The following is a 17,279-nucleotide window of genomic DNA, read 5'->3' as shown; positions in this document are numbered from 1 at the left end:
TAAACCTTTAACAGAAATAACTTTACTAGTTGTCTCTGGGGACATCCAAAATTTTTCAATTCAAACAAAGTCAGATAGAAAGGAACTACCATATCTAAACAAGTAATGATTATCAATGCCTTGAACAATGTGAGCTCTTGACCTGTTTTGATTTTACTTACTTCCTTCTAGATTGTTTTTAAACAAAAGAACTTCCAAGAGTTTTGGTTAAAAGCTAAATAATCAAAGCGAAATTGGGTATCTTTCACACTTTCTCCTGTTATAGGAGGGGCTTAATTGTGAAGTAAGACGACTTGGCAAAATTTTGTGAGAACAACTGCAGAGATATTAATTAGACACGGTTTCCTTTAATAATAATCTCAGGGACCATCATTACTAAAAAGAAAACATGAGTGAATTACGGTAGCAATCTTTGTTCCCTCTTTTCGGTGAACATATTCACACCAAATTTTGAAATTTAGATTCTGGAAAATGACTCTACAGAGAAATTTTGAATTTACAGGTTGCAATTTTAGCATGAAGAAATGTAGCTGTACAATCGAAAATGAAAACCCAGAAATTTATTTTACTTGTGATCTGATTCTGAAAATATTTTGGAACGACCCAGGAGCTACCGGCGAAGTTTTTTAGTTAATCCACCGGGACTCTGAAATTATTAATCGGATAAGAGTTTCAGTGAACACCCCTATTAAGGGCCATGAAAACTCAAAGTTGAAAGACCATGTTAAATCTTATTTTTGTTCTTTTACTATTAAAGAGGTTCGAATTTAAGAGATCATGTTAGATCTTCCTTTGCTCTTTTACCACCAGACCACTCGGTGGTTTCGTTTAGCAAAGTTGATTGCTGCATATGTTGCCCATTTCCATCTAAATTTTCATGCAATTGTGATTTAATAAATTTTTAGATACCAGAGAAGCACCTAAGGTGTTAAATAAAATGCCCATATTGGGGAGTCAGAAATTAGGAGTGAATAACAAATGCAGGGAGATAAAAGAACCTTCTGATCTGCATTTTTAGCCCACAAAATTGGGCTTTAAAGACATAAAAGCATCTCTGATGAACATTACATTAAGTATAGGGCCACATGCATTGCGACATAAATTTTACTCGCTATAATACAGATCACAACTAAAATCAAACAGCTATTTCAACATTCAAGTCAAAACTTTTGAGCTCTTGGGTCTTGTATGATTGTTGTAACAGCATATCCTACAAAAACGAAAACAAGAAAATCTAGTAATCAGTAGATCATTGAAATGGACTTGGCATACACGTTTGAAGTTGAAACATTTAGTAAACAATCTATCATTATTGTCCCTCCAATTAGTTTAATTTCTTGGTGATTAAAGGGTACCTGTTGAGTTAGTGGAATGAACAGTCCCTGCCAATGAATTGTTTGCTACGTTCCTGATAAACAAAACCAATCATATTTGACATTACGACTGAGTAAAAAATTATCAAGTTATGGCATTGAAAGAACTCACAGAACCCTCAAATTGCCAAACGTAATAAGGCGAATGACCTCTGCTGGTAATATGCCACTTAATTATTTATTGTTCAATCTCCTGCCACATGTCACTCGACAGAATTTGAAATAAGTATTTATAGATTATACTTCTAATTTTTGCTTAAACTAGGATAGCTCAATGGTAGTTTGAGTTATCTACTTACATAAACCTCAAAGATTTCAAGTTGCCGAGGGTGGCTGGGATTGGACCTGAAAGTTTATTATTGTACAAGTCCAAGCTGACCAGGCTTGTTAAATGACCAATCTCATCTGGAATCGATCCCGTGATGTTGTTTTCAAATACCTCCCTGCAAGAAAATTATAATGGTTGCCTTTTATTCATCGGTAACATCAATTTATTTAGTTCATAACAAGAAGCTATTTTTGGAAACATTAAGAAAGAGAATTGTGGGTGAACATGTTATGTTTGAAAACTAATAATAGTGAGGTAGATCTTACAGATATTGAAGATTAGTCAAATTTCCAAGCTGGGGGACAAGAGGTCCGTGTAGGCCAGCATTACCAAGATCCCTTCAATAAGCAAATTGAAATTTCAATTTCCTATAGAACTAAAAACAGTTCTAAAACACAATAAATTTATAAAATAATGGAGGAATACATACACCCTTGTGACACTGTTCTTACTGTTACATGTAACATGAAACCAGTTGCATGGATTAACCAAAGTTGGATCCCAGCTTTGAAGAACATTGTTCGGGTCAACCAAGGTGGCTTTCCAAGAAGAAAGAACATCCCCTGTTTGGCAAAGAACAGTAATTTGAAGAGTGTGAATGGACTAACAATGGACAAGAACTCAAGATCAAATTAATTTCATAAAAGAACGCTGATGATATCTGTATTGGCGGCAACATAAAATTATGCCGGCAAAAAGTTATTTATATTGTCCATACCTTCCGAGTTGCATCTTACAGTTGTAATTACAATGTCAAAGGCAAAGAGAAAAGAAACCAGAGCTTGAGAAGCCATACACAGTTGCGTAAATGAAATCTGAATAAAGAAGAGAATTCCCAGTTTGTTTTCTTGATCAATACTTAGGTTATATATTTGGCGTTGAATATTGATACATCTGGACAGTGAATAACCTGGGACACCTCTGTATATATTGAATTATAAAATATTAATATTTTGAAGAACTGAGCACGAAAAAGTCAATTGAAAAATTCCAAGAGTTTTAATGGATTTATTCAAGATATCTACTAAACAAAAAACACGGTTCTCTTACAGATTCTAAGTCAAAACATATAGTCCAAGGACTTGCTGATTTGAAGATAATATATTGATTAAGTCATCCATTGGAGTATCGAAATGGGTATCATTATTCACTGAAGAAAAAACTTTTATAATTTAGCCATCAAATGCCGGCAGTAGCTTGGAGGACTCTTGAGGGTGTCTGAAAAGTCGCACAAAATTTTAATAAATCATGGCATTCACCAGGAGAATGTTGATAACCGATTAGAAAAAAGCCAACAAAATTGACTAGTACAGTAGTACTTTTGAGTTGTGATAACTACAAGTAATATCCACCTGAAGAACATTCATTTCATTTTTCTGAACAGGGAGAGTCAAAACTCAAATTTCCCATCTCTACAGGACATAACAGGCTTATAATATCAGCTTATAGCAGAACAAATATGTCTCTATTAGCTGGGAATCTTACTGAGGAAAGTTATCTCCTTTGCTAATTCACAACTTCAAGCCGCTAAGTTAACCTTTCCCACCAGCCTTTGTTCCCATCAGTGAAAAAAGCACTTTGTTTGCAATCACAACAAACAGAGATAGTCTACAATTTTGTATTTAAGTTTATAATGCTTCTTTGTTTGTCATTTAGTGAAGCCGATAAAGTATCTGATATATGATTAGTATTTATTTATTTTTAATATTATAAATTATAAAGTGTTATTTTATTAAAGAAAGAGGTCAAAGTAACAAAGTTAGGAGAGGAGTTAATCTACCAAATAAAGGAGATAGAAGAAGCTTAGTAGCAAATTTAGCCATAAATGTAAGCTTTATAGACACACTGCATATATAAAGAAACCTTTTATTCTCATAAAATTTGGGCCATATACACACTCATTTTTGTTTTACAGTAAACACATACAATATTTCCCGGGTCTTATTTGATCCTGGTAACACCATAACCTACAAAAAAAGAAAAGTTTTTAACTTGTAGATCATTGGAATGGCCATAGAATGAAATTTCTATTTGAACCAATTAGTAACACTGTGAGTTAATTTCCTGACAGATCCAAACTGATTAAATTTGTTAAATTGGCCCAACTCAGCTAGAATCGATCCACTGAGTTTATTGTCAAGAATAATGCTATATATATAAATAAATTATACAAACTATTTCTTACAAAATGCTAAATCTATGACTTTCTTTTGTCTTCGTTCTAACAAACACAAAAAAATTAAACCATTGAGTCAAATATTTGAATTAGGCTGATTATGATTCTTTTGTCAGTCTAGACCATGAAGTATACTATATACAAATATTATATGCTTTTTTTTTTTTTTTTTTTTTTAAGGTCTCTAAGGTATCCAAACCCATATTAGAGCTTATCTAATCATCAGAGCCACGAAACATCATACAATTAGTCCAATGGACTATGATAATTGCACAAATGTGATAGATACATCTCCTGCGACTCAAACACAATACCCCTTGGATATGGCTAACCTTAATGGCTAAAGAGTTTGTCATCCAGCCATAAGGGGAGAGGTAATATTATATGTTTTTATGTTTAATTTATAAGAGTTAATGTGATATTTTATTAAAGAGGCAAAGTGAGCTGCATTGTTAATCCAATAAATGCAAATGCAGGGAGATATACCAAGCTTATCTGCAAATTTAGAGACAAATTTGGGTAACACAAAGCATTCAATCTTGATCAATATTCTCTCAAATAAATTATAAAGTCCGGCCGGTACATACATTCCCACTAATTTTATTTAAAGTAATACAACAATGATATTTCTTATTTCACATCATTTTACTTCTGAGATCCAGCTTCTTGTTTGATACTTGTATCAACATATCCTACAAAAACAAGGCATAGCATAAATGTTTGAACCAATTAGAAACACTTTCAACTTTCTTTCTAATTTTATAACAGTGTGAAAATTGGGTACCTTTGTTTAGCCTGTGGAGTGAAACAGAGGTCCTGACAATTGATTATTTGTAACATTCCTGATAAACCATTGAATAACAATCATCAAGATGACCTCCAAGAATCACAAGTCCAATAAAAGAAGCCAAAAGTCATAGCAGCAAATAAAAACAATAGGAAATAAGTAAGAAGACTAAACATGAAACAAAATAAAGAATGGGAAACTCACAGGATCCTCAAATTTCCATTTGTAAGGGCTTTGACACTCTCTGGTACTGTGCCCGTTAGCTTGTTATCGTTCAATCTCCTGTTCGAGGAACAAAACATGAAATGAATACAAATGCATTGTGGATAATTCAAGGATACAGGAGATATATACACTTACATAAACACTAAAGCTTTCAAGTTGCCAAGCGAATCTGGAATTGGACCTGAGAGTTGATTTTCGTACAGGTCCAAGCTGAGCAAGTTTGCTAAATTTCCGAGCTCGGCTGGAATCGATCCACTGATTTGATTCCTATATATCTCCCTGCCAGTAAAGTGTCAACTCATTTAATAAAACTGTACTTGTCTAATTTATTTACCATAAGCATAAATTCATTGAGTTCACAAAACAAAAAGACAAAAGGAAAAACAAAATGTTGTTACAGATATTGAAGATTAGCCAAAGATCCAAGCTGAGGGACAAGAGATCCCTGGAGTCCATAAGCGCCAAGATCCCTTCAAGAAGCAAATTGAAATATTCCACTTTCAAGTTAGAAAAAATGAGTTCTCAAACAGCCAAATCTAAACTCAATAATCTTTAAATAAACTAATGAAAGGTGGAATATACATACAGCCTTGTGACTTTGTTATCATCATTGCATGTAACGTGAAACCAGGTGCATGGATCAACCAAATTTGGATCCCAGCTTTGAAGCGCACCTTGTGGATCAACCAAGGCGGATTTCAAAGCAGAAAGAGCGTCCACTATTTGGCAAACAATTTAACAAACGCTTAAGCAAATATCATTAAATTCATCGCAAATTATTAAAGAGCTGAAGATCAAACTTCAGAGAAAAAGGGAACATGATTGAATTGAACTGCTAAGAAAACTTCAGTTTGCGAAAGAATTATAATTTACAGTGAGCTCCATACCTTCTACGTTACATTTTACAGTCGCAATTGCAACGGCAAACACAAAGAGAAAATGTACCAGCAATTGAGATGCCATATCAAGAGAAGAAGTTGAAGAGAAGAAGGTGAAAATAATTTAGAGGAGATGATAATAGAACAAATAAAATCACGTATTTATAGAATAGGATACAGCTAAATATTTCTTAAAATTGACTTACTAAATTTAATCTTAACAAAAATATACTTAATTGGGCAGAAAATTAAATAATAATAAAAAAAGTTACTAGAAAATAATATATAAATCAATTTTAAAGTTTCAATAAGTAGTGGTTGTGGGAGTGTAGATATCTAGTAACATGTAATCTGATTCTGCATATAATTTAGCATTTAAGAAGAGATTTTTGTTTTTGAATAAAATCACTTAACTTTTTTTTATATGGTAAAAAATTACAAATAATACTATATATTCAAACTTACCATACAAACTCATTCATAGAATCTAGTGTGTTTTAATGTGATTGGATGACTTTAAATTAGAAATAAATTTAACCAATTAGAGAAGATGATTTGTCAAACATGTAAGGTTACCACATTAGTTTATAGGGAATAATTTATATAATTAACTTATATATATGTAACATTACTCAATAATTAATATCAAATCTAGAGTCAACATTTGAATTGTGAGGTGATGGAATATATAAAAGGAATTCAAAATGTATTTAAGCCAATAAAATTGTTTTAGTTTTAATTTTGATGAAAAAAAACACTTAATTTTTGACAATTAAGTCTAATACTTAATTTGCATATTAAAAAATTGTAATTTTAAATTTTAAATAAATTTATATAAAAAGAAATACTATTAAATTAAAACTCTAAAAGTATAAAAGCCGCAAACCTAAAATTATTTTTGCCTTTTTTTTTTTTTAAATTCAAAAGATAAGTTATTTTCTTTTTATAGGTTGGACAAAGTAATTTATTAGTAAGTGAGAAAATAATAAAAGCATTTATAGAAAGCTTTGACTATCTTTCATTAATTACTTGGCTTTAATTTAAGGCAGAAACCTTTCTTCATGCACCTAAACCATTGACCAAGTAAATTATATTTAGTCATTTATTTTGAGCAAATAAATTAATGGATCTTTTGAATTATTTTCCATAAACCCAATTTCCAAAATCTCCTTTTATATTATTGGCAGAGCTGGAAAGTCTGCTCAAGAAATGGTAAGAGGGCTTTGACAGTCTCTGGTACTCTGCTTTTAAAGAGAGCAAATAAATTAATGGATCTTTTGAATTATTTTCCATAAACCCAATTTCCAAAATCTCCTTTTATATTATTGGCAGAGCTAGAAAGTCTGCTCAAGAAATGGTAAGACTTGAAAAGGCTTTTAAAGAGGGCTTTGACACTCTCTGGTACTCTGCTTGTTAGTTTGTTAATCGTTCAATCTCCTGTTAAGAGAGACAAAACATGTAATGAATACAGATATAACTAGACGCTGTATAATCTAGGATAATTCAAGGTTACAAGATACCTACTTACATAAACCGTATAGATTTCAAGTTGCCAAGAGATGCTGGAATTGGACCTGAGAGTTGATTTTTTGTAGAGATTGATTAATTTTGTTAATTTTCGCAACTCAGTTGGAATGGATCCAGTGATGCTATTGCTGTATGCCTCCCTGCCAGTAAAGTGTTGAGGTTTAAGTCATTAAGGTAAGTGCATGAAGTAGTTATGGAGGATGTTCTATCACAGAATAGTTAGACAAATTGAAGATTACAGAAATTCAAGATTAGTCAAATTTTCAAGCTCAAGGGAAAGAGGTCCCTGCACTCCAATATTGCCAAGATCACTTCTATTGATGCTTGATTTTGACACTAACGACTCACGCGTGCAAAGTGCTAAGCGGACTTAGAAATTACACGTGATATGAAAATATGTAGCGAGAGAATAAATAAAAAAATAATTTTTAAAATGGTTCGGATGCTCAAAAGCGAATCCTATGTCCATTGTAGTTGTATTAATAGATGATTACAGTCAGGTCGCGTGCAGTGAATTGAATTACAATCTAGAAAGAATATAGAGAGAGAAAGAGAGAATGTATGATGTTTAAGACTAAAGATGAGCCAATCTCGTAAATGAGAAAGGAGCCCTCTATTTATAGTTAGAGGATTCAAGGTAATAATCATGAGTCTGCAGTCTGGCAGATGTGGTACAATTCCTAACTCGCTTCCCATTGGTTGTCTGTAAGAGAAACATCCTTAAATCGCGTAGGGCTTGGGCAGGTGGATGATATCTAGCCACTCGCAAGCCTGACATTCACCTGTTACACTAGCGAGAACCATACCTCTTTCGTCATTGCGCGATATGGCAGCGTCTAGACGGCACAAAGCCTCCCTGAATTCTGATTGGCCCTTGTTGACGAGAGTCCATGTCAGCCTTGACTTTTTAGGCATAACAGAAGCCCCCGAGTTTTTAAGGTTTAAGGATTAAACCTTGAGAACTTCATGATTTTACCGCGACTTGACTTGTCCCGAATGACGCTTGATCGAGCTAATTGAGTCGTAAGGACGTCTCAACATAGGTCTCTATGAATAGCACACGCGACCTGAGGCAGCCTTCTCCCATAGGTTCAGCGACTTGGTTTAGACCCTACTCAGTGCCATATCGACATGCTTTGAATCTCATCCATAGCTCGCGACCTGAGAATATTTATCACATATTACCGAAAGTAAGGAATCACATCATCTCGAAATCGATACACAGCGAAGAGTGTTTTACTCGAACGACCTCTTCAGATGTTATCCATTACACTTGACAGCTAGTCTGGTCAATAAAATAATCTTTATTTTGACAGACGTGTCTATTGAGCAATAAGTGCCAGCCATGCGCATTAAATGCAAGCCATGCTGAAACGACATTCTCTTTCAGAGCATTAAATGCGGATAAGGGCACATTTAATGTGGAGAAGGTAGCCGCGCCGACGCTTGGTTGCTCTAATGGAGGGAAGCGTCGATTGACATTCATGAAGCGTGGAGGTTACTTTTTCTCGCGGATTAACGACATGTGGTCACAATTAATGGCGAGAAACATATCTCGCCCAAGCGTCGGTTGCCTAGGGAAACCAATCTTCGTTTTTCCCCCAATAAAACCCCGGGCTCACCTCAAGTTTTGTCACATAACTCATATTTTCAGAGAAAAAACAAAACTCTCGCGAAATCAGTTTGCCCTTCTTCCAGTTGATGCGCACTCTCTATTACGACAGGAAGTTCATTCCCAGTAGCCAAGAGGTAAGGAAGATTTCTTCTTCATTTTCTTCTATTATTTTGTTAATTACTTGACTTTTGCGATAATGGTGGGTATGAACTGTCTGGCAATCTTTTATGGCACGTATTTCTAGACAATGGTGAGAAGAGAGCTTTTTTCTTCATAAAGAGTGAGAACTTGGGGCACGAATCCTTGGGGATTCATTCCCAAGGGTTTTTAGGGTTTTTCTAGGGGTTAAGGAAGGTACATTAGGGTTTCTTTTTCTTTTCCATGTTATCGTACGGAACACTGTACAGAGACTAAGTTATCTCTGTATGTCGCCCTTTTTTCAGACTTTAGGAGCAATGGATACCTCAGCGACCAGAGCAGCCGAGGGGACGAGCTCATAGGCGTCGGGCGCCCCAGCAAGCCCCGTGCAAGAGACCTTATCAGTGGCCACCTAGGACGAGATATAGAAAGTAGTGGACCAGTACGCGTTTCGCGTGGATGTCTACCAGCATAGGACATATATAGCTCGGAATCCTTCAAAGGGAATGGCTGCGATCTCTGAGGCGATCTTTAAATGTAGGGCGTTGATACCTTTTCACCCCTTCATTAGATCGATCCGCGACTACTTCGAGGTTGTGCCATTACAATTGACGCCTAATGCGTAAATGATAGCTGTTGCTATGTATATCGCATATGGCGAAAATGGCCTTGGGGAGCAAACAATGATGGAGCTCGCATGCACTTACTATCTGAAGAAGAGCAAGGATAAAGACTCGTTTTTACCTCTCAAAGCGATCTACAATCGAGGGAGGAATATTTGGTTACCCCAGTAACGTCAGGGCTTATGAGACCAGATTTTCTTTTTTGAGTATGATGGTGTTTGCCAGTTTAGGGAGCCAAGTAGGTTTTCCTTTCCTTCAATTTTTGAACTGTTCCTTTTTCTTCAGCTCTTATTTTTAACGAACTTTTATCTCTTTGCAGGAAATAAGACGACCAGATTGACAGCTCTGACAGATTTTAACCAAATTGTGACATTCAGTCATCTACCCGAGCATAGTCACGACGTGAGACTGCTCGTGACTACTGCCAACCTAAGAAAGTATGGTTTTTTCAATCCGGAAGCATCTCTGGAACCCTTGGTCTTTCTTTTGTCTGTGGTGACCTTTTGGTTAACATGCTTTCATGGTGCACAGCGACCATGCCACCCAGGGTTCCAAGGCCGACAACGAAGACTAGGGGGTTCGTATTTTCTCGGGTTGCCCCGACTGAGCCAGCCAGGGCGATCCCTAGCGATATCCCCATAGGAGGGATACAGATTGGCGCGCAAACACCCACAGAGCGACATGGGGAAGCTTCTCGGCCTGCGGCTGTTCGCGCCGCTAAGTAGAAAACCAAGAAAATGAAGCAGTTGCTAGTTGAGGAGGAATCAGAGTCTGAGCCAGAGGATTAGGGGTGTATCTGGGGGGATCGCAACCTTACCAGGCTTTTCACTCGAGGGTGGCCCCGAGGGGCACGCCAGGCACCTCTGCGTCCCCCGAGAGCTCATGCAGAGGAGTGGGGAAGGTCGCGGTTACCCAAAGGAGAGCGGGCAAACAGCTGGTCGATGAGATGCCAGTTCCTCCGGGGTCAGACACGCCTGTGCTAGATTCCATGGGGCAACTCCCGGAGCATCTACAACCAGTGGTGTATGCCCTGCTAGAGTGCCAACTGGCTACAGCCTTTGAGGAGTTCGTGGCTTCTTGACCTGCAGACTTGGTGGCCATTGCGCTTCAACTGCAAAGTCGGCTAAAACAACTCGTTCTTGCTTGGGATTTTCTAATTTTTATGATTCTCGAGAAAATGGAAGTTAACTCTTATTTCTTTTCTTATGCAATCCTTGCTCACCTTGCATATGGGCTAACAGAAGATCGATCTTGACTTTGTTTGAGGGTTCCACAAGCTGAGGGAAGAGAATACCAAGTTGAAACAGGACTTCGTAACTCTGGACGCAAAGGCGAAGGCAATCCATACTCAGGCGAACCAATATTTGGTAGAGAGAAATTCTGCCCTTTGCACAGTGGACTTCCAGAAGGCCAACCTCAAGAAGAGAGATGAGGAGAATAAAGAGCTCCAAAGGACAATGGCCAGACTCACCAAAGAGTGTGGCGGGAAAGAGAATGAGCTGAAGGTAAACTCTGAGCGTGCCATGAAGGCGGAGGAAGACATAGCTCAACTATGGGAAAATTCTAAGAAGTGGAAGAGAGCTTTGGAAATGGACCTCGAGCTATCCCAATGGCGGGTTGCTTCATTAACTGATCACATGACGCGGCAAAATCTTGAACTCGAGAGGAAGGCCGCTGACTGGGCAATACAGGCCATCTACAGCTTGCGACCAAGGAATCCGGGGATGGACCTTTCCGACCTCCCGAATGAATATCAGGACATCTTTGCTTCCAGGGCCTAGGCTGATGATGCCGAGGAGGAAGAGGGACAAGAGCCTCCTCTAGAGGATGACCAGCCGGAGGCACACGTCCCCGAGGACCCAGCAGCTGATCGGATGGTCGGCAACCATCTCGGGGATACAGAGGTCGCGCTGGCAGAGCCTGGAGCGGGGACCAATGATGGCTCTTTTTTTTTTTTTTTTTGGCTGCCCACTGTACTTATACGAGTCACACACACACACACACACACTATATATATATATATATTAGGAGTATTTTCGGCCATTTTTTATAGCACTTTTATAATTCAAACACTTCACAAGACTAATGTTACATATCTGATCAGGAAACTTATAAAATATCGTAACGAACAAGATCATACAAGACACAAATATTTGTTCAAGATAAAGTGGAACAATCTTCTTCATAAAGGTTACAAGGAAAACTTTACAAGTAAAAGAAATGGAAAATTAAGAGCGAGTTTGGAATTACTGGTAATAGGGGCGAAGATGCTGTAACAACTTCTTTTCTTCTATCATACTCATAAAATATGTTAATAAGAAGACAAGTATACTTATCAAAATAGTTTGGCCCAAAAAATCTTCTTTACTTAATATATACATTCTTTATATACTACAGTATCATTTGTACAAAAAGACTCTTAAAAATAGTGGACAGTGCAGCCAAGTCTCCCCGCTTGCCGACGTCCATCCGACCACGTCCTCACCTATGTCCTGTAAAAACATAGAAAACAACGGGGTGAGCACAAAGATGCTCAGTAAGTAAATCCTCTACTCCATAGTCCCCGTGTATTACTCTTCAATTCTTTTCTTACTCTTGTCACTTTCTCTTATTTAATCTCTCTCGTTCTTTCTCTATCTCTAGCTCTCACTATTCTTTTCTTTCTTTCTATTCTCCTCACCCATGGAAAATATCATAATAACATGCATGGATGAGATGCATATGCACTAAAGCATAACAATGCATTTTCTCTCTTTTCTTTTCTTTCTATTCTTTTCTTATTCTTTGCCGATCGGTCTTGGTTGATGCATGGATTCGGAACCCTTAGCCGTGTGAGTGTACTCTCTCTCTCGTATATAGCCCTCACCCGCATGTATTCTCACGGCTATATAAATTCTTTTTCTCATTCTCATTCCGCTCTCTCATGGCGGAAACCGCTCTCTCATGGAAGTTACACGCGGATAATTTCTACACTCACGGGCTCCCCATCGCACAACCTATTCTCTTTTCTCTTCTTTAGCACTTATTATTCATTTTATTCTCTAGTGCTAACTCTTTCTTTCTTTTTATTCTAAGAGAATTAGTTCTTTTCTTTATCTCTATTCTTAGAGTGTTTCTTTCTCATTTCTCATAATTCTTTCTTTGGTGATTACTCAAATAAACATATGCATATGAATGGCTCATGCCTAGAATCTTTATTATATGCACTCATGAAATGCAAATATGCTATGTTGCATAAAGTAAGGTTCTCTACTTCTACTCATGCTTCTCTTAGACATTTCATCAAACAATATGTGTGCATACAAAAACCCTACTCTAACTATAGTTCTACTTCTTTATTAACCATCCAAAATTGGAGTTCAACTCCTTCAAATCATCACACACCTTGCAAAGAAAACACACTTCAAATATTCCTCTCAAATTCTTCTAATTCTATCCATACTTCTACCAAATTTTATCTACACAATCCACCCTTCTCATGGTGGAAATCTCTTCATAAATCAACATTGAACTCATTCATAACTTCATCAATTCGTTTCAAACATAAAAATCCAAGCATTAATCATATATAAATTTCTACACATCATTCAATCATGCAAATCACAACTTAGGTGGATTTACTTACCTTATACTCAAGTAGAATCCACTTAAGCTCTTTACTCTTGATGGCTTGATACTTTCTCTTAAACCTTAAACACAAACTCAATAAGGATCCTACTCTTACACCAATAAAATTCACATCTAGAGTAAGGATTCTTACCTTTAAGTGCTTAGGATCAACTTGTATCAATATCTAGCCAAAAGCCCTCCAAAAATCCTTGGAAAGTTGAATGAAAGTTTGAGAGAATTGAAGGATGAAAGAGGCGATGGAAAGGAAGGAATGAAAAGGTTTCTAAAGCTAAACCCTTAATATCTCATATTTTCTCCACTCTTTCCCATTTTACCCTTACTCTTTCTTAGAAATTCTACCTTTGCCCTTGAATTCTTTGCAAAAACACCCCCAACAAACTATTCTCCATGCAATGTCCTTGCATTACACTCCCCACTTTTCCTGCTAATTAGGGGTAGAATGGTCATTGTGCCCTAAAAGGAAAAATTCTCTAAAAACTCAAGGGAAATTTCAACCGAGTCTTCGTCGCGGCGAAGCTCTTTCTTCGCCCCAGCGAAAACTTATAGTAGCTACACGGGGGTTGTAGAACTTCATCGCCATGGCAAAGCTTCTTCTTCGCACTGGCGAAGACTGTAACATCAAGATTTCGCCAAGTCTTACAATTTTCAAGGCAACCACTCAACCAAACCAATACACCCATTCAACCAAGGGCCAACCAAACAATATTAACAACATATAAACTCAAATCAGGATAAATCAATAAACATTCAAGCCATTCATAAGATCTTAACTACGTACCTCAAGTGGGGCGTTACAAACGCTTAGCATTCCAAGCTCGCGGTACTTTGGAATCGTTAAGCCTTTTGAGTGATACTTTTCAGGTCATATTACCTTGACGATTTGGTATGGACCTTCCTAGTTAGGTCTTAGTACCCCCACACTCGGTTCCCTTGTATCGAGAAGGACTTCTTTTAGAATCAAGTCGTCGACCTGAAAGTCTTTTCTCCTAACCTTAGAGTCGAAGAACCTTTCGCACGCTGCTGGTAGGATGCTATCCTTAACCGAGCCTTATCGCGGTGTTCTTCAACTAGGTCCAGACTGGCACATAGAAGTGCTTCATTGTCTGTTTCATTGAATAGGCCTCTCTGGAGTGAACCAGTCCCTACTTCCATTGGGATCATAGCCTTGCAGCCATATGCTAGCGAGAAAGGCGTTTCTGAAGTTGGGGTTCTCGAAGTTGTTCTATGTGCTCATAGAACTTCTGGGAGGTCATCGACCCAATTGCCCTTGGCAGCGCCAAGGTTGGCCTTCAGTGTGTGCTTGGTGGTTTGGTTGACAGTTTCAACTTAACCATTGGCTTGTGATCTTGCGACTGAGGCGAAATTTTTATGGATCCCAAGCTCATCGCAAAACTATTTGAATTTCTCATTATCGAACTACTTCCCATTATCAGAGATGAGTGTCACGCCCCCTCCCAAGTATCCCTATCCCACCGGATCCGGGCGCTCCAGGAGACTCAAGATCCCGAAAGGAAGGTGAATACTCTTTAAAAAAAAAACATTCATAAAAACAATTCCGTTTATAGGCGAAAGTGAAAAGTAGTGCATTTGCATGTTTAAGGTTTAGAAGGTGGAAATACACAATAATTATTCTAAAACAGGAACGAAATCTAGTTACAAAAGAAACGTAGTATCAGAGTCCCTAAAGTTTGTAAAAGATGCAAATCATCATGCGTCAAGGCCAACCTGATCGTAAGTATGCTCCACACGAACCCGATCTACGGTCCTGGGGGAGGAAACATAAAACAGTGAGCTGGAGAGCCCAGTGAGTGGATAATAGATTTATCGAAAATAACTTTACCTTTGAAAACATTGGAATATTGTATGCCACACAACACTAGTGTACTTACATGATAAGGCAACAACAATATATATATTATTCTCGGATGCCATGAAATCACACACCACTATCATTAAAATAATCAATTATCACCACCCTACTAGCCCTTAGGGGCCAAGATTTAACTATCTAACCAGTCCCTAACTCAACATGAGCTACACCACCACAGTCCCCTTGGGTGGCACCATCCGCATCTACCCTCGGGATGGTACGAACATCATTGGATACCATGCTCAACCCACAGTCTACCCTCGGGGGTCATGATATGGTATCAAATATATCTGCCACAGTCTACCCTCGGGGCGTCCAAAATCCCACACCGGCCAATAACCGCCTGGTTTAATCCCGCCTGGAGCTCGTCAGGCATCCGTCTTGTTCTAGTAGGATATACCAATGTTCGTAGACGGACCATCTCAATCGCGCATGAGGATAATGTCAAATACTAGCTTATTTGGAGGGGGATGGGTACGGTTTCCAATCCGGAGTCAACATAACAATAATCATGCATCCACTTTCATTCCAATTGCATCATGCATGCCTTATGCATATATAAATATAATATGAATAATTCCATAAAAGGCATGTAATCATGAATCAATCTCACCACGTAAAATACAAAAGTATGTAAAATTCTATTTACACCCTATATTTATCACATTTCTAAGGTCCCAAAACTTCTAAACATGACAATTAACCCCCTGCTGCCAAGAGCCTAGTGCCCATAAGAAAATCTCACATTTTTATTCAACACTCTTTCCGCATTTCCAAAATAAAAATGGACCATTTGTACTATTTAATTCTCATTACTTCATACCATTCTACCTTAATTCAATTCTACCTTTTTACCAACTTCAAGCACTCATTCCCACCAACAATCACGTTTAAGTCAAGTCTGCAGTTATGAAAATGCACCAATTACTACTGATGCTCCACACTATCAAGCCAACAATGCAACAACAATACACAAATATATATATATATATATAATATTAACACACACACACACACACTTTAAATAACCTCCAGCTCATGATTTCATACCCATTGCCTCCAAAAATCAGCCAATCTCTGACCTTTTACAAAGTAAACGTCCACATTCTATACAATATAGGCCACAGTTTCATGCCCATTATTTCCCAATTTTCCAGCCATCCACTCATCACAAGTTTAACAGAACATTCAAAATAAAATTCAAAATTCATTTAGTATCCACCATATTCATGTTTCTAATCAAAGTCAATTTTATAACTAACCCACCCTTCCAATTCATTCTACACCATTTGTTTTCAAAACCAATAAATACTCCCATTGTAAACAATAATGAGCCCAATAGCCAATCAAATCAACCAACCATAGCATGCATTTCCGTATAATCCAAAGGAAGATTAAAAAATTACATAACACACATTTTATAACCTCCATATTAGAAATTCACTGGCCCAATCTTACACCTTCTTAATATAATCTTTCTCTTCCACTTCCACTCTAGCACATAATTAAACCATTTCATTAATTAAAAGAAACATTCAGCAGGTCAGCACCCATATGAACAAAATAGAATCCAAACGGAGATGAAATTTTAGATGCATGAATTCTTTTATGCAATACTATTCCACTCACACTTTCTCCTTTGCTTTTAACTCAAGTGCTCGGTCCTCCTATCTTCTTCACCTATTTGATCCAAAATTATTATAGGAATAGATCTAAACAAGAGAAGGGGAAAGATTGATTAAAAGGATTGAAAATGCATGCATAACCTTATTCCTTTACCCAAATTTCTCTGAAAACTCTTCTCCTACAAGCACCACTCGGTTCTCCTCTATTCAACTCAAATGTTATTTTTTCCTCCTTTTCAATGTGCGTAGGAGAATGATGTAAATGTGAAAGACAAAGAATAAACAATCGTCTCCTCACACTTTATTCTTTTGTTTCTCTCGGCCATCTCTTCTCCACTCCACCATTCCTCATCTCAAATTATAAAATTTCACACCCATCAATGGCAAACAATGTGCCAAAACCTGGGCTAATTCCCCTAAGAAATTGCCTTTAATCCATCTTGCAATGGCCATTATGCATGCATCCCTTATCTTTGATTCTTAC

The 17,279-nt window shown here is 37.3% G+C and overlaps 2 protein-coding genes across 4 annotated transcripts; both read right to left on the bottom strand.

The window, feature by feature from the left end:
- Positions 1 to 945: 945 nt before the first annotated feature.
- Positions 946 to 2,584, bottom strand: LOC116140770 (leucine-rich repeat protein 1-like). 3 transcript variants are annotated; one of them, XR_004129699.1, is made up of 7 exons: positions 2,420 to 2,584; positions 2,132 to 2,264; positions 1,968 to 2,039; positions 1,673 to 1,816; positions 1,486 to 1,566; positions 1,356 to 1,408; positions 1,173 to 1,210 (listed from the first exon to the last, which is right to left on the bottom strand). XR_004129699.1 is itself a non-coding variant. In XM_031426349.1 (6 exons), exons 1-6 carry the CDS (start codon positions 2,493 to 2,495, stop codon positions 1,161 to 1,163), a joined length of 528 nt encoding a protein of 175 aa, XP_031282209.1. In that variant the 5' UTR covers positions 2,496 to 2,584; the 3' UTR covers positions 946 to 1,160. The 3 variants fall into 3 exon arrangements, 1 of the variants encoding a protein (XP_031282209.1); XM_031426349.1 differs by lacking the exon at positions 1,486 to 1,566 and having other exon boundaries at positions 946 to 1,210; XR_004129698.1 differs by having other exon boundaries at positions 1,165 to 1,210; positions 1,356 to 1,566.
- Positions 2,585 to 4,667: 2,083 nt separating this feature from the next.
- LOC116140746 (leucine-rich repeat protein 1-like) lies at positions 4,668 to 10,771 on the bottom strand. The gene is made up of 6 exons (XM_031426325.1): positions 10,603 to 10,771; positions 5,476 to 5,608; positions 5,288 to 5,359; positions 5,025 to 5,168; positions 4,869 to 4,946; positions 4,668 to 4,719 (listed from the first exon to the last, which is right to left on the bottom strand). Exons 1-6 carry the CDS (start codon positions 10,769 to 10,771, stop codon positions 4,668 to 4,670), a joined length of 648 nt encoding a protein of 215 aa, XP_031282185.1.
- Between the last annotated feature and the right edge of the window lie 6,508 nt (positions 10,772 to 17,279).

This window comes from Pistacia vera, unplaced genomic scaffold (genome assembly GCF_008641045.1).
Source record: "Pistacia vera cultivar Batoury unplaced genomic scaffold, PisVer_v2 Contig377, whole genome shotgun sequence".
Taxonomy (NCBI): Eukaryota; Viridiplantae; Streptophyta; class Magnoliopsida; order Sapindales; family Anacardiaceae; genus Pistacia; species Pistacia vera.
Note: the sequence above shows the minus strand (reverse complement) of the source record. Positions and strands in the feature narration are given on the sequence as shown.

Coding starts and splice junctions, on each gene's coding strand:
- LOC116140770 (XM_031426349.1), bottom strand. CDS start 2,495: ATGGCTTCTCAAGCTCTGGTTTCTTTTCTCTTTGCCTTTGACATTGTA. Junction 1,409..1,672: donor TTGAAATCTTTGAGGTTTAT/GTAAGTAGATAA, acceptor TTTGTTTATCAG/GAACGTAGCAAACAATTCAT. Junction 1,211..1,355: donor TCATTCCACTAACTCAACAG/GTACCCTTTAAT, acceptor TCGTTTTTGTAG/GATATGCTGTTACAACAATC.
- LOC116140746 (XM_031426325.1), bottom strand. CDS start 10,771: ATGGCCACCAAGTCTGCAGGTCAAGAAGCCACGAACTCCTCAAAGGCT. Junction 4,947..5,024: donor TTGAAAGCTTTAGTGTTTAT/GTAAGTGTATAT, acceptor TTCCTCGAACAG/GAGATTGAACGATAACAAGC. Junction 4,720..4,868: donor AATGGAAATTTGAGGATCCT/GTGAGTTTCCCA, acceptor ATGGTTTATCAG/GAATGTTACAAATAATCAAT.